Here is a 23,626-nt window from a genome sequence, read left to right as displayed (position 1 = left end):
TAATCACAATAGTGACAATACTATTTAAAACTTATAATATTACATTTAAAATACTTAAAATGTATGCAATCAGTGACAGTGTACAAGCATATGTTTGAGTGCCTTAATGCTTAAATATAACTGTAAAAAAAAAAAATGGTTTCCTCTGAACCAGTTACCCAGAAAATGTGTTACTGGACTAAATGTAAGTTGTAGAACAACAGTGTTGCACTTTCTGCCCTTTAAATGCTCTCATTACAGTTGACGTCTCTTTTATATTTACATTCACTCACTCACACACACACACGCACACACACACATACGCACACCCTCAGCATATGTTGTGATCAGACACCTGTTAACACCTCGCCTCAGCAGCACAGATTCAGATGTGAGCTCTAATACTCTCAGCAGGTGCTGCTGGCCTATTTTATACCCACACATTAACACAACCCACAGCTGCCACACTGCACTGGCACACGCAGTATTTGGACAGCTCTCTTACCATCATACGCTCCTCAAACACCAAACACTCACGGGACGTGCTCCGATATAAGCTGTGCAGATTGAGGTCTGAGTTTTTTCATTGAAAGTGGAAGTTTGTGATATTGTATCGATTTTTGTTCTTAGATGGCTAAGTAACCTTGATCAGTTTTAGAGCTAAATTTAGCTAAGAACAATCTGCATGCTGAACAGCTATCGTAGGTTTGCAGAATCTGTTTAGAGTGTGTCAGAATTCTTCGAGAAAATGAGTCGTATTACATCCAAAAGAGAGGTGTTGACATTAAGCATCGTCATGTGCTTGTCCTCCGGACAAGTAAATTGGTCATTCATTGTCCGAGTAAAAAAGTTACTTGTCCCGAGAGAAAAAAGGACATTTAAGTTACATGCTCAAGTAACATCAAAGTTTATGTTGTATATTTTTCAAAAAGAATGCCAAACCTAATAGTATACCTATGCAATCAACTCAATTCTCTGTGACTGAAATGTAAACTGCACTGGGTAGGGGAGGAGACTATTGTCATATGATAATTATTTTATTTTACGTATGGTAGTCAAATAAAGAAAAGCCTCCATCGTCATCATTTACAGCAGGGGTGCTCACACTTCTATGGAATGAGATCTATTTTTCCATCATGTTTTTGCAGAAAGATCTACCATGTACTATAAAGTCTATACATTATCACAATACCAAAATTTCTGTAGTCTGTAGTGAAATTTGACAGTTCTCAATACCAGCTTTAATACCACAACAAATAATAACAGTAACTAACATGTTAATTATGGAAGATTGGTTTCAAGTTCTTAAGTAATTATTCAAGACTAGTAAACAGTCAGTAATAAAATAAATATAATAATATATATAGAAATACATTAAAAATAATAGAATAAAAATACAAATTAAGAACATTCTGTGCTCTTTTTAACAGCTTTAAAAGTGTTTAACAGCAGTAGGCTATCAAGTATTCAAGTAAACATTCAGAATGAAATACAACATAAAACTACTACTGGTCTTCACTGTATGATTATAATACATTAATACTTTTTAAAGCTACTAAAGTTACTCAGTCAAGAGCAGTGAGTGTTTTCTCGTTTTCTTGTTCTGGTTGTTTGATTATTATAATGACACACTAGACAGCAGCAGGTCTATTAACTTACATTTATACTTACAAGTCTGACATTTTAATACAAATCCACTTTTTTTATATATTTTATGTTTTTTTTATATATATATATATACATACACACACTGCCCCTCACTGGATGTTTTTTGTTTTTGGCACCATTCAGAGTAAACTCTAAAGATTGTTGTGTGTGAAAATCCCAGGAGATCAGCAGTTACAGAAATACTCAAACCAGCCCGTCTGGCACCAACAATCATGCCACAGTCCAAATCACTAAGATCACATTTTTTCCCAATTCTGATGGTTGATGTGAACATTAACTGAAGCTCCTGACCCGTATCTGCATGATTTTATGCACTGCACTGCTGCCACACGATTGGCTGATTAGATAATCGCATGGATGATTGTTGATGCCAGATGGGCTGGTTTGAGTATTTCTGTAACTGCTGATCTCATGGGATTTTCACACACAACAGTCTCTAGAATGTACTCAGAATGGTGCCTAAAAACCAAAAACATCCAGTGAGTTGCAGTTCTGCAGATGGAAATGCCTTGTTGATGAAAGAGGTCAATAGAAAATGGCCAGACTGGTTCAAGCTCACAGAAAGGCTACGATAACTCAGATAACAGCTCTGGTATAATTGTAGTGAGCAGAATAGCATCTCAGAATGCACAACATGTCGAACCTTGAGGTGAATGGGCTGCAACAGCAAAAGACTGTACTTTATTTCATAATAAAGTGCTTAATGAGTGTACACTGAACTTAGTGAATGAATTTTCAAAATGTAGTATCGTCCCAAATGAAACAGTTATCTTTGAAACAGCTGACGGAAGTGACGTTTCAAACACATGCAATGTGTTGCCGCTAGCTTTAGCACATTAGCCAACCTCAGTTCAACTCTTGAATATCAAACAACATACATGTGTTAACATACTACTCGCACTAACACTACAATATGATGTAGAATAGTGCAGAAGTGTGCAGTTTGGTACGCATGTGGTGTTTTGCATAATAGTTAGCCTATTATGTAATTTAGCCTGGCTAAAAGATTTATGTTGTCCTAATCCTGAAAATTAGTTATCAATTAATGTTGTGTAAGCTATATACTATGACATATCACATGAAATAACTGAAGCAACAAATGGTGAAATTAAACGTTTCTCTTTTGTGTTTTCCTTTAGCACTTTAACCGGTTAGCATGCTAAGCTAACATTCCATAATCCATTCTCTATGGTTCAATATCCTTCCAAGCTAACAAATCCTGTACTTCACATAATTATATCAACACATTAAATTTTGTGCTATATGGTAAATTTATATGGTAATACTGCCTGTATTACATGATCAGCTACAACAGGAATTAGTAACAGACAGTTCTGATCAGACATTACCAACAGCTACACAATATGGACAGGGTTTGATAAGGGGACAGAATACTTCATGACACAGAAACTCTTTGGATTTTAAAGCACATCATAGCTCATGGATGTCTCAATTTACTGTCGTTTAGGCTTGAATGTTTCAAGGGAGTATTCTGTTGGGGTTTATGAGAAAATGACCCTCAGCTGTTTAAATGAAGCATAATCTGTTTCCTTCTCATTCGGTCAGGCTGGTGGTGCTGGAAACACAATTGACTTTACTTCCTCATTAATGGCTGCAGTGCATCAACACCATCACAATACAAGCCTTTGATTTATTTAACCCGTTTTTTGAAAAGCACTGCAGGGTATGAGGAGGGTGTCAGACATTCTGCAGGGAAACTGAGAACAAATAACCATCTGCTTATGAATGTGTGTGTGTAATCGCACCCAAAAAAAAAAAAAAATTATGTCATCATGTACTCATGTTGATTGAAACCCGTGTGACTTTCTATAGCTGAAACTTTTGGCCCAGTTCTTTGCGTTGCTTTCCATGGTCACTTTTTAAGACTTTCTAAATTCCCAAATCAATTTGACATAGACATGTTCTCTTTTCATGCATACTAACATTGTTTACACAACAACATTCAGGGACTGCCGGATTGTTACGTCCAGAGAGAGGATATGATATAGTTTCCTCACAGGAAGTGGAACTGGGGCTTAGAGGCATGTGATGGGTCACAGATGGCTCATTTGCACCAGTTAATGACTCACACTTAAAAACCAACTGTCTGACCCAGTTAACTTGGAGGACACAAGGGTTGATTCAGTATGCAGACACAACCTTATTCGGTTTCATATTTGATTTATTGATTTATGCAATCCTTGCAGAGAGACTGACATTGAACATTGGCTGGATTATTTGAGCAGTGTAAATGTTCAGTACTGGATTACAGTGAGGAAACAGCATTCAGTCTCAACTTGTATGTCACTTACTGTTGCCTGAGGATGTTGTTCGCTGTGCTGTGTCAACATAATCACACGGGAGGACGGTATGTTGTTTCCGATACTTCTGGAACCCTAGGATCAACCACATTATGCAGACTCTCTGACAAGCACCATCCCTTATCAGACATTTTTGCGTCGGCTCCAGCATGATTACCTTCCCTTGTGGTGTGACCACAAGTGTGTTGTGTCAGCAGCGTGGGAGACCCAGGTTCGGATACTGCATTGAAACCAGAAAGTAATAACTTTCGCAATATCAGTGACGAGTTCGATTCAGAGGTTACATTTTTCCCTCTAACATTACATTTTTACTCCACTGATGGTTAGGTTTGGGGTTTGGGTTGGGGGTTTCAGTTTATAAAATATGCATTCCTCTTTATGGTATTACAGCCTGTACAGCTGAAAACAATTCACTTCACAACTAGCTTTGGTCACACTTTGTGGACACTTCACCTGGAAAATGGAGCTCACATGTGCCCATACACCCAACTACACTTACGACTTTGGCCACTGGGGGCAGTGTTTCAATAAGCACAGACTGATTTAAGCTAAAGAAAGGCAACCTACTGTGAGATCTAGTGTTGTCACGATACCAACATTTCAGTTGTTGGTACCGATACCAGTGAAATTTCATGGTTCTTGATATCAGTCTCGATACCACAGCAAAAAAAAAGGCTAATATGGTAGTACTATTGAACACACTCCTTTAGCCTATTTAAAGTTACATTTCAATGTAAATAATAAATGAAAAGAAATGCATGTTTCCTTCAAGTGTTTCTCAATTAAGTATGCATTGCTTAAGTGTTTTAAGCAGGGCCCAACTTAAATATGTTTTATTTTTTCCACAAATCCTTTTTTCCATATGTAAAATTATTTTTCCAAAATTCCATGTTTTAAAGTTTAATTTAATTTTGTCATCACAGTTGTGTCTAATCAAATTAATTATTTAAGCTTTTAAAAACTTTTAACAAGTAAAACATTTAACAATTAATTTTGAACATACCATTGCCTTTTTTTATCAAACTTTGATTCAGTATGACATCACTCTTGCTTGTGATTATATTGCTTAATATTTATTATTATTATTTATTAATCATTATTTATTAAAATTATTAATACTACTACAGTGGTGGGCCTGGGTAGCTCAGCGAGTAAAGACGCTGACTACCACCCCTGGAGTTTGTGAGTTCGAATCCCAGGGCATAGTGAGTGACTCCAGCCAGGTCTCCTAAGCAACCAAATTGGCCCGGTTGCTAGGGAGGGTAGAGTCACATGGGGTAACCTCCTCGTGGTTGCTATAATGTGGTTCGCTCTCGGTGGGGCACGTGGTGAGTTGTGCGTGGATGCCGCGGAGAGTAGCGTGAAGCCTCCACAGGCGCTATGTCTCCGTGGTAATGCACTCCACAAGCCATGTGATAAGATGCGTGGCTTGACGGTCTCAGATATGAAGTCAATTGAGATTCGTCCTCCGCCGCCCGGATTGAGGCGAGTCACTACGCCACCACAAGGACTTAGAGCCCATTGGGAATTAGGCATTCCAAATTGGGGAGAAAAATAAATAAATAAATAAATACTACTACAGTGAATATTTCCTTTTAGTATAGAGTTGTAATATATTTCTGTTGCAATTTCTTCCATTTCAGGCATCGTGTTTTTATTTTGAATCGTGCTTTTATTTTGACGCAAGCTTTTATTTTGACGTTTGGTTTCGACGGAAGCTTCACTTCTCCTGATGGATAAACAGTTCGCTACACAGCCCAGTGTGATCGTTAAAATGCAAATGCTGTGATTTAATTATATAAATATATAGTCTAAATGTGCTCTGCTCTGTCATCTCATACAACGTGAATGATTCTCAATGTCCATGGAGTTTCCAGTGTATGAGCGGTCTGATTCACACATTCATTGGGCTGGGAAGCAAATCCTGAGAAATCAAATCTCTTCTCTTAGTGGCAGACAGGAGGACAATGGAGCACAAAACAACAAAATACGGCAGTTCCAGGGCTCTACAGTGCGAATTTATACTGAAAATTTAACCCATTTGCACATGAGCGAAAAAGCGTAATTTCCATCTTGGTTTCCAGAGGAGGAGTTTAAACAGTATGCTTTAAAAAGTGCTTATGACATTGGATTCAGCATGTTTCTGAGATAGAGTGAAACAATGCACTCCCCTAATAGGCTGTCCTGAAGAGTGAATATGGGTCTTCCAGACAGTGGTCTATTCCTAGACCATTGCAAACAGTATGCTAACAAAATGATAAAACAAATCGAATTATTATTGTTTTAAATTACATAGCAGGGAATAAGGAACTATATATTATGTGGTGGTGGGGCTAATGGCCAGTCAGGGAAATTACAAGGGTGTTGCAGCACAATGATTCATCTTTGATGAATCATCATGTTAATTACAAAATACCATTATAATCAAATAAGTCAGTAAAAATATGACATTGTATCAAAATTGTGGTAGCAGTAGTACATTTTTGCATCAGAATTGTAGTAGTATTTATTTTATTTATTTATTTTGTCATACACGCCTGCTGCTGTTACTCTGCCGGTGCACTCTCTGGGACACATCATCAGTGATGTAAAATAGTAATAAAATTAAATAAATAAAAATCGTCGATCATATTCTTTAGTATGCTAACAACAATGTAAGCCTAATTTGTGCTAATGATTTTTTTTAATTCACTAGCACCAGTGCTAACTCCTAAAAACGGCTTTACTTTCGATTAGTGTGTATTTTAATGTTTAGCCTGGTGCTGTGCCCCATAGACTTCCATTTTAAATGCATTCATGTACACAAAATGTTTGCATGTATTACAAACTGAGTCTAAGTTATTTTCTGTGGTAATCAATGAAAGCTTAACTTTTATTGAAGCAGGAACACTTATTGTTCAGAGATTTATTTTTGATTTGACTGGAACTGAATTTGATAATAGGTGTTTGTTAATGAAATAGGCCTCTAAACCTGTAACAGACAGTGGAAAAGAGGGATGTCAATGAAGAAGGCCAGTTATGTCTTCATAAAAGGAAGTATACATATACAGTTGTGCTCAAAAGTTTGCGTACCCTGGCAGAAATTGTGAAATTTTTGGCATTGATTTTGAAAATATGACTGATCATGCAAAAAAAACTGTCTTTTATTTAAGGACAGTGATCATATGAAGCCATTTATTATCACATAGTTGTTTGGGCCCTTTTTAAATCGTAATAACAGAAATCACCCAAATGGCCCTGATCAAAAGTTTACATACCCTTGAATGTTTGGCCTTGTTACAGACACACAGTGACATACACAGGTCTAAATGGCAATTAAATGTTAATTTCCCACACCTGTGCCTTTTTAAATTGCAATTAGTGTCTGTGTATAAATAGTCAATGAGTTTGTTAGCTCTCACGTGGATGCACTGAGCAGGCTAGATACTGAGCCATGGGGAGCAGAAAAGAACTGTCAAAAGACCTGCGTAACAAGGTAATGGAACTTTATAAAGATGGAAAAGGATATAAAAAGATATCCAAAGCCTTGAAAATGCCAGTCAGTACTGTTCAATCACTTATTAAGAAGTGGAAAATTCGGGGATCTCTGATACCAAGCCAAGGTCAGGTAGACCAAGAAAGATTTCAGCCACAACTGTCAGAAGAATTGTTCAGGAAACAAAGCAAAATCCACAGGCAACCTGAGGAGAAATACAGGCTGCTCTGGAAAAAGACGGTGTGGTTGTTTCAAGGAGCACAATACGATGATACTTGAACAAAAATGAGCTGCATGGTGGAGTTGGCAGAAAGAAGCCTTTACTGCACCAATGCCACAAAAAAGCCTGGTTACAATATTCCCGACAACACCTTGACACGCCTTTGGAGTGACGAGACCAAAATAGAGCTTTATGGTCACAACCATAAGCGCTGTGTTTGGAGAGGGGTCAACAAGGCCTATAGTGAAAAGAATACCATCCCCACTGTGAAGCATGGTGGTGGCTCACTGATGTTTTGGGGGTGTGCGAGCTCTAAAGGCACGGGGAATCTTGTAAAAATTGATGGCAAGATGAATGCAGCGTGTTATCAGAAAATACTGGCAGACAATTTGCATTCTTCTTCAAAAAAGCTGCACATGGGACACTCTTGGACTTTCCAGCACGACAATGACCCTAAGCACAAGGCCAAGTTGATCCTCCAGTGGTTACAGCAGAAAAAGGTGAAGGTTCTGGAGTGGCCATCACAGTCTCCTGACCTTAATATCATCGAGCCACTCTGGGGAGATCTCAAACGTGCGGTTCATGCAAGACGACCAAAGACTTTGCATGACCTGGAGGCATTTTGCCAAGACAAATGGGCAGCTATACCACCTGCAAGTTCTCCAAGGGTATGCACATTTTTGAGCACAACTGTATATATATTTCAAAATGTCTTTGAGTAACTCATGTGATGAGGAGTCTTAGCTCCAAGTGTTTTGTTTTGTTTTTTTTGTTTGTTTTTTGTTTTTTCTTGTCATGTAGCTCTGTGTCAGTGTTTGGTAATCACGAATGATGGCCATGTGGCTTTTTCCACAAAAGGGTTTGTGTTTCTATATGTTTGTGTATGAGTTTTGTGGGCATGATGCCCAGAAACTGTCCCATTACCTTGCTTTTCCACACATACCACAGATTTGTGGAAGTGAGTTGTCTTGCATTGTACTATAGCCTACGTCAGATTAAAAGGTTTACATAGCAGTTATTCAAGATCTGTAGCATCTCTTTCAATGAGATAGAAATTTCATTCAGACCAAGCTTAATTGGATCATTTTATCTGGATTTATGTGTTTACATGAAGGCTTTTCGTTCTGTTTGTGCTATCAGATTGTTAACAAATTATTAAGCTCCGTTTGAAAGAAAATTACTTTATCTTCTTATTTGTGTTCAGTTGTGGTCAAATATGACCTTGATGCCTCAATTGCTACCTCACATTTGACAGGGAAAATACTCAAACGTACAGTATGAACTTCATGAACAAGTTCACTCGTATTGTTCCATGTCGTTTTCATTCAGAGAGAGAAAGGACAGTCAGTCAGTTGACTTGCACACATCAGATGGGATTTGTAGCGGTTCTTTAGTTTTATAGTGATTTAATGCACTGTATACTAAGTCTGGCTTAACTCTGTGTCATTCGTGCATTTGCATGGATTCCTCACAATGTACAAGACCAGGAGCAGGTTCTGATATACAGTAAATCCTTTATTTGAAGTTGTTGAATGTGAGAAATAATGCTGTTTTTGGATCAACTTTGTACTTTCATTGAGTGAGATGGGGGAAAAATTTATATGTTGAAGGATTGCAATATTTTTATTTATTTGTTACAATTTTTTACAATATTATTTCCATTTTTCATTTTTCCCTTGGATGCTGCAGTTATTATGTTTTACCGCAGAGACAGAACGGACTCCTTTGACGTCACCCACAACACGCAAAAGTTGTTGACAACATGGACACGTTGGAGACTATTCAAAATCCGCCTTCCTTTTTCAAATCCAGAGTTTGGCAACATTTTGGTTCATCGTGTTTATGTCCAGATAAGTCTCAAAAATCCAGTAAAAGCGTTGCTTATGTTTAACATTAAGGTTCACATCCCCAGAAGTAAAGTGATCGCACTTTTGGTCATTAGCACATTTTCCAGTGCCCTGGTATTGTGTGTTATTGTGTCTTGGTCATAACAGTCAAACTCCAAAATGACATTAAAGTAGCATAAAAGCACCATTAAAGTAGTCCATATGACTTGTGCATTATATTCAAAGTTTCTTGAAGCCAAACAATAGTTTTGTGAATCACAAAAGGATGCATTTATAAGGTTAATACAGTCTGCATGCACAGCACGCTTCAGCGAATGAGCGCCACACTGTTGACACACACAGCACGCATACACAGCTCGTGATTCACAATATGTGAGTGCCCCACTGAACTCCAGATATAGATGCTTGATAGTTTGGTTCATTTAAAACATGCAATTGAGACCAACACCGGAGGAGCATTTCACCAGTTGAGAAGCATAATAAAACTAATGTGAACTAGCATACAGACAGTAACTCAAAAGTTCTTCCTGCAGTGTTCCGCAAAAATAAAAGCCAGTGTAATATAACTATATTGTTATTATTATTATTAACAATAAGTATGTATGACAAATTACAATCATATTTAAATCACACCTAAAGTGAACACATAAGAGATCCACTAAAGTATCCATTCCACATTCTATTCTGTAAAATATTGCAATATATCACGGTTTTGAATCATGATACATTACACCAAAAAAAAAAAAAAAAAAAATCACGATTATATTGTATCGTGACCTAGATATTGATATAATATTTTATTGCCAATTACCTTGTGATTCCCAGCCCTAGTTTTAATACACACCAGTATGCTGATAACTACCAAATATCAGCGTATTAAAAAAAAATAAAACAATCCAACAATGAGATTTGAATTCATCAGGTTAATCTCTGCTTTTGACATCAGAATGTAATCACGCATGTGCTCAACACTGCAACGCTGGTAAAGGTGCTTACATGCAAAGCAAAATTGTGGTAATGGGCACATATCTGCCTGTGTCGATCGTTTTTCTGCTTAAACCGTTTATGAAAACCGTTCAAGGCATTTAAATTACCACACACGTTGTTGGCTTATTAAGCGTAATTGGCGTAAGATCGTGCATTTAAACATGTTCATTGTCAGTCTAAGAACATTGTAGAGGACTGTCTTTATTTCTTCTTTGCATTAGACAAAGATGTCTAGACTTCAAAACCTAAAATCTGTTTTAAAGTGGTCATATATAATACATTTGTATCACCTTATTTATTTGGTGCAAGGTTGTAATTTCAGCACCACTAGTATCACCTAAGGTAATTGCCAAAAGGTAACTGCAGTGCAGTAAGGGCTCCAATGTCTTCAAAAAATCAGAATTTGCTAATGTGGGCAAAGTTCGGTAAAGAAGCTGCCTCAGTACCCCACAGTAAAAGTAATCAATACGACTTGTGCACTACATTCTGACAGCATGATCACAGGGCGGGTCAGTTTATAAAATATGCTTTCCTCTTTACTGTATTAATGCCTGTACAGCTGAAAACAACTCTCTTCATAACTCTCTTTTGGTGCACCTCTGTGGACATTTCACCCGGAAAATAGAGCTCACACGTGCCCATACGGCCAAGAACACTTACCGCTCTGGCTACAGACCAAATTTAGCTAAAGAAAAGTCAGCCTACTGTTTCTGATTTCATTGTGAGATCAGTCTGATTCTGATGAACAGTTCTAGTTACCATGACCAAACTTATCATGACCAAACTTCATGATGTAAAACCTGTGCCATAGTCGCCATATATTTGGGTGAGAAAAATAATTGAGTCTTTGTAGAATATCTGCTGCCATTGGTGGGACACTTTTGTGTGGGCTGAGAATTGTAGTCTAGGGTCGATGGTCAGTAAGTAGGGTAAACCTTCTACCCCTAAGTTTTCTGAATTCCAAAAATTATACTCAGGGCGCTCGATCCAAGCATAATTTTGTTCCGCTGGACGCGAAAGCAATGGGCTTTTCCTCGCCACTGTGTAAAATGTGATATCTCAGCACCTACCCCACACAGGGATGCATCACAGGCAACACAAATGGGCAATTCTGGGTCATAATGTGTAAGTACTAGTGGCTTCTTGGCTTCCTTGAATTCCTTTTCACAGGTCGCACTCCAATTTCAATGGTTATTCTTGCATTGCAGAACATTGAGTGGTTTCAACATGGATGCAAGATTAGGGATAAAACAGCCGTGATAATTTATCATGCCAAGGAAAGAGTGTAACTGGCTTATATTGGTTGGTGCAGGTGCTTCAATGATTGCGCTAGCCTTTTCTGGAGACTTGTGTCTTTTTTTCACTGGAACCACTGGTGTGACCCACTCACTATGCTGTCTTGGTGAAATCACTCCCAATACTGTTAAGCATGTCAACTCAGCCTCTACCTTTGGTCATATGGCATAAGCTACCACACGTAGCTGACAGAATTCAGGAGCCTGGTCTGGCTTGAGTGTAATTTTCTCCTCAATTCCCTTCATGGTGCCCATTTTATTTCCAAAAACATTGCAATGCCTTTTTAATTCTCAAAAGTGTCTGCTCATCTGTTTTTGACTTTTAATTTCTTGCTAGTTGAGTTTTATTGATCTCAGACATTCTCTACCAAATAATGGTGGTGCATCACCATTGACAACATACAGTGGTAATTGTGCTGACTGATTGCTCTTTGATGACCCCAATTGGCGCAAGTGCTTCTCCAGTGTATTTTTTGAGGATTATGTCATTAGGTTGCAGTGGGATATGCTTCCAGTTACTTTCATATTTTTCCTTTGAAATTAAAGAGACTGCAGCCCCTGTATCCAGTTCCATTTAAATAATTTTCCCTTCAATTTCTGGAGTAACTCTTTTTCTGTTATCATATATAATAACATTTCCTTTTCAGTGTCTGTACTCGTCTTACCACTTAGTTTTTCACATGCATCCAGATGATGCACTCGTCTCTTTTTGTCTTTACCCCGTCGTTTAAATGGCTTTCCCTTTTTCCCGTGCTTTGTTTCTCTCTAAAAGTTATGTTTATTTCTGCAAATGTATCTGATGTGGCCTTTCCTTCCATGCAGTTGGTAGGCTTGGTCTTTCTACCAGAAGTCCTCATCTGTGTGGTTAATTTTTCCACATCTCTTACAATTGATTTGCTGCTTATGCGTGCGTGCAGCTGTCTCCGTGCAACTGTCTTCTCTCTTTCTGTAACGAGGCTAACGTAAATAAAACCACCTTGTCATCAGTTTGAGTCTCTGTAGAATGTGAATATATTCTAAAAGTAAAGGAGAGCAACACAATAACGTGGGTCGAGGCCATGATGCACTTTTTCTGAACTGAACTTTTACTGAGGTTGTTCAATGGTTAAAAAAAAACAAACAAACAAAAAAAAAAAAAACAATTTCAGCGCCACCTAGTGTTTCAGAATAATTGCAGAGTACGTTTCTGACAATGAATACATAATAATGACAATTACAAAAAAATTTATGAACTATTCTCTTACAATAGTGTGCCCATAATAAATAAAAACTGTCATGTAGCGAGTGGCCATTGACTGGTCATCTGATCCATTCCTGAACATCCTTGTTATGTGGTTTTGCTCTTCTCTGCTGTTCTACTTATGTATGTGCATATGCGCACGTTTGTCACTTAGGGGGGGATGCTGACAGCTGTGGGCATTGGTGCCAGGCAGACAACAGGGCATCATGCCAGCCTGTGCTGGGGACTGGCTGGCAAATGAGGTGTGCCTATGTCAGGCCACATCTGGTGCTGCTAACTGGGATAGAGCTGTAATTCAGGTCACAAACATTTATTGACCTAATCGATTAATATTTTATAGTGTGAACTAAGAATGTCATTAACGGTAGACTTTCAAATATGTCATATCTGACATATAGTTTTTACTAAAACATTTTAAGCAATGAAAAAAAAAAGAATTGCCACACAGGGGGACATTCATGGAGACTTTTGAATGACGATACCAAACTAATTGTTGAAACGCTGTTTTCAACTGAATAATTGAAAAAGTGCACTAATGAATCGTGCATTTTTTTTAATGAACTTAAATAGGGTCGATATGGATTGATGTATGCTTTGAATGTGTTGGAAGCAGCTCTTTCCTGAGTATGAGGAAGTTGTGTGGTGTTTCAACCCCCTTCAAACCCTCCAGCCCCTCTCACAATATACAGAGGGTGGGTCACAGGAAAAGAGGAAATGATTCAATGTCATAGAAAACTGTTCCTATATTGCACAATCAGCCACCGTTATATGGCTCAGTTTTTTCATTAAAACACGTCATTAGTGTAGGAGTCGTGACCAACAAACAGAGCCACACTCCGCGACTTGATCAATTTCAACAGTTTCTATATTATCCGAAATAACTTTTAATGTGTGCAACTTTTAAAGTTTCAGTGTATTTCACCCTAATCAGCCTCCCAAAGCTATAATGAAAAGCACCATCATGCTATATATATATATATACACACTTACCGGCCACTTTATTAGGTACACCTGTACATCTACTTATTCATGCAATTATCTAATCAGCCTATCGTGTGGAAGCAGAGCAATGTATAAAATCATGCATATATGGGTCAGGAGCTTCAAATAATGTTCATATCAATCATCAGAATGGAAAAAAATTGATCTCAGTGATTTGGACTGTGGCATGATTGTTGGTGCCAGATGGGCTGGTTTGAGTATTTCTGTAACTGCTGATCTCCTGGGATTTTCAAGCACAACAGTCTTTATAGTGTAAAAAGAATGGTGCCGAAAACATCCAGCGAGCGGCAGTTCTGTGGGCGAAAACAGTTCTGTGGGCTTGTTAATAACAGAGGTCGGAGGAGAATGGCCAGACTGGTCCAAGCTTGACAGGAAGGTGACGGTGTACAGGTGTATCTAATAGTGGCTGGTGAGTGTATATACTGTATATATTCTGTGCATATACATTTAGAATATTATACTGTAGTTCTAATTAATATAATATGTATAATATATATATATATTATCTACTAAATATATATATATCAATTTAAGTTTTTTTATTTATCAATAAATACAATCATATTCATTTAGTTTTTTTTTTATTTTGTCTTTCTTTTTTTCTTAGACTCAAACCTGCACCACACATATGAGTGATCACCACCACTTTGACAACTTTTCTCTTTTATGGCACACACGGTGGATCAAATTAATATTATATTGAGTACAGGGTCATCCTTTACTCAGTTCTCAATGAAAACATTTTGGAAATTAAAGAATAATTTAAACATTAACACATTGGCCCACCATCAGTTCTAATCATCTCCAATACAGCATAAAACTGAAACTTGAGCCTTCCTTTTTGTTCATTCCTTTCAGATTCCCACCCTGACCTACAAACACACACACACACATACACACTCTCTGACCTCATGCTGGTCAACAGTGACTAACTCACACAAACACACACAATGTAATGAGAGGAAAGACTATGGTACACCCCAGGAAACAGGGAACTCAAGAGCTCAAACCCTCTAAAAACAGTACTGACTTCATCCCCGGTTGTCTATATTTCCACAGTAGCATTTGGCTGGCAGTTACAGCACTTGTCCTGAGATTTACAAAATTTGTTAGCAAAACCATAAACAAGAAATAACCATCTCTCGGTTCATAGACGCCGCCACGTGAGTGGGCTGTATTGTGTTTTGAGTCTTTTGAAGCATCGTCTTTTGTGTGTGAGGGCCACTCAAATCTCAAAAGACTCTCTGCTGTGAGACATATGGAGCACTCTGAGGTGCGCAGGGAAAGACTGGTAAATAAAAGATGGAGTTTAGTGTCGTGTGGGAGAGAGAGGTAGAAAATGGAGGAGAAAAAAAGACTAGGAGAGTGGAAAACGATAAAGACAAATACAGAGCAACTGAAATGTATTTCCTGAAAGATGTACATATAGTCACATACTCTCATATACATACCGTGTGTTTGTGTGTATATATATATATATATATATATATCACAGTGCTGTGAAAAAGTATTTGCACCCATCCTGATTTCTTCTGTTTTTGTGTGTACCATACTAAATTGTTTAAAAAATATCAAACAAAATCTAACCTAAACATAAAACAAAGGCAATCTGAGTAAATGCAAAATACAGTTTTTCTTTAAATGATAATATTATTTATTAAACAAAAAAGTTATACAATAACAACTGGTCCTGTGTGAAAAAGTAATTGCCCCCCTAGGTACTAAATCCCCAAATCTTTGAAACTGCATTCATAATGGGGTTCAGCTGGACTAGACACACCCAGGCCTGATTATTGCCAGCCCTGTTCAATCAAATAAACACCTAAATATAACTTTTTCAGCAGCATGAAGTGGGCTAAAATGTCTCCCCCAGTAGCACACTATGTCAAGGTCGAAAGAAATTCCAGAAATGATGAGAAAGGAGATTGAAATACATCAGTCTGGGAAGGGTTACAAAGCTATTTCAAAGGCTCTGGGACTCCAAAGAACCACAGTGAGAGCCATTATCTCCAAATGGAGAAAACTTGACACAGTAGTGAACCTTCCCAGAAATGGCCGACCTTCCAAAATTCCTCCAAGAGCACAGGGACGACTCCAGAAAGCCAAGGACAACATCCAAAGAACTGCAGGCCTCTCTCGCATCAATAAAGGTCACTGTTCATGACTCCACTATCAGAAAGACACTGGCCAAAAATGCCATCCATGGAAGAGTGGCGAGGTGAAAACCACTGCTAACCCAGAAGAACATTAAGGCTTGTCTGAATTTTGCCAAAACACACCTTGATGATCCTCAAAGCTTTTGGGAGAATGTTCTGTGGACTGATGAGTCGAAAGTGGAACTGTTTTGAAGACAGGGGCCCCGTTACATCAGGCGTAACTCAAACACAGAATTCCACAAAAAGAACATCACACCTATGGTCAAGCATGGTGGAGGTGGTGTGATGGTGTGGGGATGCTTTGCTGCTTCAGGGCCAGGGCGACTTGCAATAATTGAGGCAAACATGAATTCTGCTCTCTACCAGAAAATCTTAAAGGAGAACATCCAGGCATCTGTCCATGAGTTGAAGCTCAAGTGCAACTGGATTATACAGCAAGATAATGATCCAAAGCATAGGAGTAAGTCCACCTCTAAATGGCTCAAAAGAATCAAAATTAAAGGTTTGCCGTGGCTTAGTCAAAGTCCTGACTTGAACCCGACTGAGATGCTGTGGCAGGACCTTAAACAGGCAGTTCATGCTCAAAAACCCTCCATTGTGGCTGAACTAAACCAGTTCTGCAAAGAAGAGGGGGCCAAATTTCCACCACAGCATTGTGAAAGACTGATCTCCAGTTTTCTGAAGCGTTTGGTTGCAGTTGTTGCTGCTAAAGGTGGCATAGCCAGCTATTAAGTTTAAGGGGTCAGTTGGTTTTTCACATGGGTGACATAGGTGTTGGGTACGTTTTTCGCTTCAATAAAAAAAAAAATATATATAATATTTGAAAATTGTATTTTGTGTTTACTCAGGTTGCCTTTGTTTTATGTTATATCTCGTTTTAAGATCTAAAACAATTTAGTATGTATAATGTAAAATGATACAATGGTTATGTTCGGAATTGCAAACTAGCGCTAATGATACTGTTTTTGCAGTTGGTATATTGTGTATGCTACAATATGGAAATTTACTCATGGAATGGATGAGCTACTACATTTGTCAAAATATGCAGTTTACAATCAGAACACAATGTATGGAATATTATATCTTACAATGCAGTGGAGCTGTTGCAGTTGTAGTCCAAAAACCCGAAAGAGAGCATTTTCGAGCCATGAGAAAAGGAAGGTCTGTGGTAAACATTACTTTAAGATACTGGGACGATTCATTTTTTCAGCATAAATTACACTCAGTCACACCTCAAATGTGAATTTTAAAGCATGTGTGTGTGTGTGTGTTTTGAGTATGTTGCTAACAAGTTGCTAGATAAGCACTACAACCGTTTTCCGTTTCGCCAAGCATGTTCACTTACATGCTTGTGGTAGTTGTAGTCCTTATTTGGCAACTTGTTAGCAACATAAAATAGTTTTGCTTCAGTATTCATCTTTGAGGCATGACTGTGTGTAGTTTATGTTGTAGAACAATATAATTGTCTAATTGTAGCCATAACTAAATATTAAAGTGCTATTCATTTTAGCCATGCACATTCATACTGTGATACCGTAATACTGTGGTAGTTTTTGTGATGTATTCATACTGTGAAAATCTCATACCGGTACACCCCTTCTAATGACTAAAACATTTTTCATTGCATACTGATTCACATACTATTTTTTTAAATTAGGTATGCAGTATATAGTATATACTGCACAGTACGCTAGTATTCCATTCCAGACAGATGAAATAAACCACTATTTTGGCTACATCGTGATTCATCAAGTCTCCTTATCTCAAGGCTGTGTGTACGATACATATACTCAATTTTGGGCTTCCCTTGACTGAATTTTACCATCCTCTCATCAGAAACAATGTTTTTGTCATTCTAGTATTACAAAACAAGCCTTTTGAAAAATAAATGATCTTTCTTTCCCCCCTCAGAACTCAACATGGAGTATAACCCCTCGGAACACCCACGGGCCAGCACCATCTTCCTCAGCAAGTCTCAAACAGACGGTGAGATACAGTCCATGTCTACTGACTCACAGGATGAGCACAATAGTATCGTGTAATACATGCTAGAGCAAACATTACTTAAAATGAAAGAGACAGTCAGAGTTGCTTAAATTTGATTCAACCGAATGTGGCAAAGGCTCAGTTGGCCCTGACTTAATCAGACAATAACATTTTCACCTTCTAGAAGACTCCGTATTCTCTGTCAGTGTTAGTTTAAAATAGATAACATTGAATGATTAAGCTTTGTTTACTGTCTACTCTTCTCAGCGTGATATTCTAGTAGGGATGTGCAAGAAAACTACACATTTTCAAAATTAACTAGTTGGTTGATTGTCTGAAGGACTAGCTTACTAGCAGTGTCTGGGGAAACTACTTTAAAACTGTACAGTAGTTTATCGAGCTGCAAGCTACTTATAATTTCATCGCGTTAAACTACAGTCAGTCTGCTCTTTTGTAAAAGTAGTTACAAACTAATAAAAAGGAGCTAACTACATTGAAGCTACTTCAAAACAGTGAGGGTTTTGAAAGAATAAACAATTTTAATGAATTGATTCCAAATTGCAGTCACATATTTAAGATGGATATAAACTAAATACAATTAATAAAACTAGAAAAAAAAACAAAAAAAAAAAACTCATTTTACTCAGTCAATTTTTTTAACTACCCTAAATTCTGCGCAGGTATACTTGAAAGGTTCATTTATATAGATGATAATAAATAAATAGATAAATTAAATTAATATGAGTTATATAATTGTCCCAACAATCCAATTTCTTAAAATGAATTGGACTTTTCAACACTACATATGGGAAACAGGACAGTCTAGTTAGCATGCTAGCTTAACTGTGCACACAACAACATGTTATGAAAACAGTAATGAAGGATTTTGTCACAATAAACAGATACTTGTTGAACAAAGTAGCTTGTTACTTGAAAAGCTAAATTATTTTGAAAACAGTGAAACTGTTGGCACGGTACTGAAAAAGGAAGTTTTGTTAGCAACATTGCTACTTTTAGTTAGCTACTACCCAACATTGTTTACTGGGAAATGTCCTCAGACAATTTGAGCCTTCATGTAGGACACATTCTTGCATTCAAAAACATCTGGGTGGAGCACAACAGAAACACAGTCATCAAAAATTTGTTTTTAAGAGTCAAACTATTTTTATCTTGACGTATTGTTTCAAAAACACAGCGCTCATGGCGTAAGATGCTGACAAACAGCGAGACATGACACGATGACCAAAGAGTCCAAAAGTTATTGACATGCAATTTATTGTTGGATCAACTAAGTATTGATGAAGGTGGTGGATTTATTTCAAAAGCTTTGCTTTGATGGCTGTAGCGGCGGTGCTTTAAAGGGGATGAATTTAAAGACGCAGCTTCTCAGGGAGAGTTTTAGCATGCTGACAGTCTCAGTTACTGTTAGCATTAGGGCTGGGCGATGTCAAAAAAATTAAAATTATTATTCTTTTTTTTTTTTTCAAACTCAAGGACGATTTACGATTCTCTATTTGATTTTCCTATAGTTAAAGGTATTTTTCAAAAAAGTAACTCCAACATGATTCAAATAACATGTTCCTTATTAGAATGCAAGGCAACCTGGTTAGAAAAAAAAAAAAATCATTATAGAAAACAAGTCTGTAACAGAAATGCACAAAAAAAAAAAAGTGCAACACACAGAAAGTGTCAACAGCGTAAAAGTAAAATAAATTAAAATCCAATTAATTTAAAATAACACTGATGTTCAAAAATAATAGTATACAATAAGAAAACTACAAAATACCTCAAAGCCAATTTAGGTATTATTTTTATCTAAATCAAGTCCATCTAGAAAGTTGTCTAGAAGTCAATATCTAGAAATGGTCATGTTTATCTAGACAGTATTTTTAGTATATCAATCAATGTGTATGTATAACCATAAACACCTGCAGATAGAGTCCAGATATCAGAAACAATTCAGTGTAGTTGAAAACACAAAAAAGCAAAAAGCTCAGTTTAAAATAATGACATCAATCAGTGCTGTGAGCACGTGGCGCCCTCTAGCGGTACACGCTAATCAGAGCAGGAAAATGAAATTATATCGCTGTTTGTCAAAATGATTGCTTCGCTTCCTAAATGTTGGATGTAAATGCAGTACATCTGAAACACATCACAGAACAAAGAAACAATGAGCGATCTATCTGAATCATCATGGTAAAAGGCGATGTGGATGATTCTCCCATTTATAGTCTATCCATTCTATGATTTGATATGAAGCGTCCATAACTGTCACATATGTTCTAACACTTTATTATAAACACATACATTTCTGTTGACATCACAGAAAATATAGCTTAGTGCTTCATGGCTTGCACAACTTAACAGAACATAGTTATTGTTTGATTAAGCCGGTGTAAACATGCATGATGTACGAAGTCTACCTACAATCACACTGTACAATCACACTGGAAATATTACCAGCTTTCATATCGGTCTTCATGTTGTCAACCTATGTTACATTGGAGCACGCATGTTCAGCTTATCAGATTGAGGGTGGCATCAAGCCAAGTGCTGTGTACATTTGATTTTCTCTTTTATATTCAGCCGTTGGTGGATTGACAGTGTATCTAACTACAGTGTCTGCTAATATTTTATACAAAACCTCAATTCCACGATTTAAAAAAAAAAAAAAATGTTGTGAAAAACGTACATTTGAATGAATCGAAAAAAATCGCCCAGCTCAAGTTAGCATGCTTAATCACAGAACAGTTTTAACACGCTAAAACGCTCTATACAAAGTCGTTTACAATTATTTCCCTTCCAAGCATTGCTGCTTAAAATGTTAAAGCTAAAAAACAAGGATAATAACATAGATTATGGTTACAATGCTAGTCTACAATGCTAAATAGTCTAGACAGTCCCTAATTACTAGCTAGGCTAAACGTTACGATAATTGCCACATTTCTCTGAAAATTGTTGGTGTTGTGGTGTTGTGATGTTGCTTTGGTTTCACTATTCTGTGAATTCAAACACAGTAAGTGGCTCCACACTGGCATGTGAAATGTAAAGTGAAGGCCTTACCGGGAAGTTTAATTTAGAAATCACTGCCCTTTTGTTTTTCAGTTCCTTTACCCAACAAGAAAGGTACGTTTGGCCTCAGTGTGTCTGTTAGTCTGCTGCTATGTGTTGTGTTGACGCTTTAAAGATTCAGAGTGTCTATAGTTTTATCATATGTCTCAAATTGTCACTACTCGTAATTCTTTATCTAAAGACTTTAGAAAGAGTAAACAGTATTCAATTTCACGGCAACAAAAAGCAGGCTGTCTTAAGGTTGTACATTTACCCTGAAATTGCGTCCATAGAACTCTGCAGAAAGTGCAACAGATTTCTGCAGAAAACCACTGTCATTCTCAAATTCTCATTTTTATTAAATATTTTTAGTTATTTTATATTTTTAATTATTTAATTATGCTCTCAGCTGCCAATAAGAGTGTTGTACTCTTATTTAAATGTAACACATTTTACCATGTTAAAAATCGATTCCACAGATTTCCCCGCAATCACTGCAAAAGAAAATTAATTAATTAATTAATTAATTAAAAAAAAAACACCTGGGCCTGGTCGTGTCCAGCTTTCCCAACTCATGCTTTCTGGAGTTTTTGTCACCTTAGTTTGAGACATATTTTCAATCTGTCATTGGCTAAACATTCACCGCTGAGGTACACAACAGTTTGACATATTAGTGGTTGCTAATTACTTCCCTATAAATTTGCCAATTATGCAAGTTGAGCTCTACTAACAGCATGTTGAAAATAATTTCAACTCATAAGCAAAGCAAAAATCACAGTAATTCACTTCATGTGTAGGGCAAAGTTTATTTACAGTGTACTCATTACAGTTTACTGTACCTTTGTTTTGAGAACTATATTTCAAATGGCAATTCAATAAATAAGCAATATTTCATTTTTATTGGACTATGCATGTTAGCAGTGTCCGTGTACTTGAGCTTTATCAAACTGCCTGTTTGTCTGGCTGCAAAGCTGTTGTGTAGATTTCTGTGCACTCTGTGATGTCATCTGTAGGTGCTGTAATTGAATGCAATTAAGGAGCCCGTGTGTAATTTGTGTGTGTTATTTGTACATAGTCGAACTGCTAATATCTGAGCTTAGATTTGTAGCTAGTGTGATGTGAATTCTTCATTTCCACCTGCATTTTCATCCCTAAAAATAGCTTTAAATACATCACCTGTCAATCAAGGTAACCTGTTTCGCCCACACATATGCCAGTGGACATTGTCAATGCCATAACTATTTCTGTATAAACTGTTTTTGTTGCTTAGTTCCATAAATGGTCTGAATTGACCAGGGATGAAGCTTTGCAGTGTGAATGTTAGAGTGTGTCTACATAGTACATTGAACTCTGTTTCTAAAGAGTAAGAAAAATCATGTTTTCCAATAACAAAACACTAACACTGGAGTGACACATACTGGGCCTTACAAAGACCTGGCAAATAAATGAAGAGGTTTTAAATCTTTGCGGCTTATTGTGTGTGCAAACAGCAGTTCACTGACTAAACCCTCTGCAAACGGCCCCAGCACAATAACTGTTTAATAGATTGCATTATACCTTCATATTGAGTTATACAAAACTACTTGGCTTGTGCCAACAACATGGCCATCAAATATGTAAAGGATTTGGTTGGGGAACCGAGAATGGTTCTTATTCAGAACTAAATACCGAAACCGTATGATTTTCTTGACTTTCAGTTCCATTAACGGTTCCTGCTCGTGCAATTTTCTTCCGGTGCAGATGGAACACCATACTAAAAAATTCTGGTAGTGTTTCTTTAAAAAAAAAATAATAATAATAAAAAAAGAAGTAATTAATAAAATATGTTGTCACATTTCTTGTTTAGAATTAGTATTTAATGTATTGTTCGAATCAATTATTGGATTGCATTTATGCCTTGAAAAAATCTGCAAGCTTGCCTATTATAAGAATTGTTTTCAGATTTGTTATATCTGCTTTGTAGAAATCTGAAATAATCTCATCATTTAGCAACAAGCTGATGAGGGCGCTAAATGCAAAAAGTATTGCATTTTTTATTTCCAAATAATTCTTCCTCTAAAGTACTAAAATAACCGTTACTCAAACCATCAAGAAACCAGAATCAATTTACGATTCCCATGCCTTATTATAATTATCATTGCTGGCACACACACACTTTAATGGGTACACGTAACTGAGTGGCAAGCAGTTTGTGCTTATAAAAACTAACTTCAATTTCCGTTTCTTTGATTAAGTTCTCTCAGCTAGATGTTGCTCCACCAGATTCCAAGTAGGGATGCACTGATACAACTTTTTCTCTTCTGATATCTGAAATCTCAGTATCGGCGAAATACAGATTTGATGCCTGCCGGGTTTTGACTGAGAAGCAGATCTGTAATTAAAATTATACTTAACTGTTA

At 37.1% G+C, this 23,626-nt stretch overlaps 1 protein-coding gene across 5 annotated transcripts in view; it reads left to right on the top strand.

Moving 5' to 3' along the window:
* LOC127434685 (cyclin-Y-like) overlaps positions 1 to 23,626 on the top strand; it is a 95,135-nt gene that overhangs the window by 34,824 nt on the left and 36,685 nt on the right. For 2 of the 5 annotated variants that reach the window (XR_007896074.1, XM_051687596.1), the window contains exons 2-3: positions 18,102 to 18,176; positions 21,282 to 21,302. Coding sequence is in view for 4 of the 5 variants with exons in the window: in XM_051687596.1 (XP_051543556.1) it covers positions 18,102 to 18,176; positions 21,282 to 21,302 (96 nt within the window). In the remaining variant the exon portion in view is untranslated. Of the gene's footprint in view, positions 1 to 3,730; positions 4,248 to 18,101; positions 18,177 to 21,281; positions 21,303 to 23,626 lie in introns of those variants that run through there. The other 3 variants (XM_051687599.1, XM_051687598.1, XM_051687597.1) reach the window with 3 other exon arrangements.

This window comes from Myxocyprinus asiaticus, chromosome 44, assembly GCF_019703515.2.
Source record: "Myxocyprinus asiaticus isolate MX2 ecotype Aquarium Trade chromosome 44, UBuf_Myxa_2, whole genome shotgun sequence".
Classification (NCBI taxonomy): domain Eukaryota; kingdom Metazoa; phylum Chordata; class Actinopteri; order Cypriniformes; family Catostomidae; genus Myxocyprinus; species Myxocyprinus asiaticus.
This window is presented reverse-complemented; position numbering and strand designations above follow the sequence as displayed.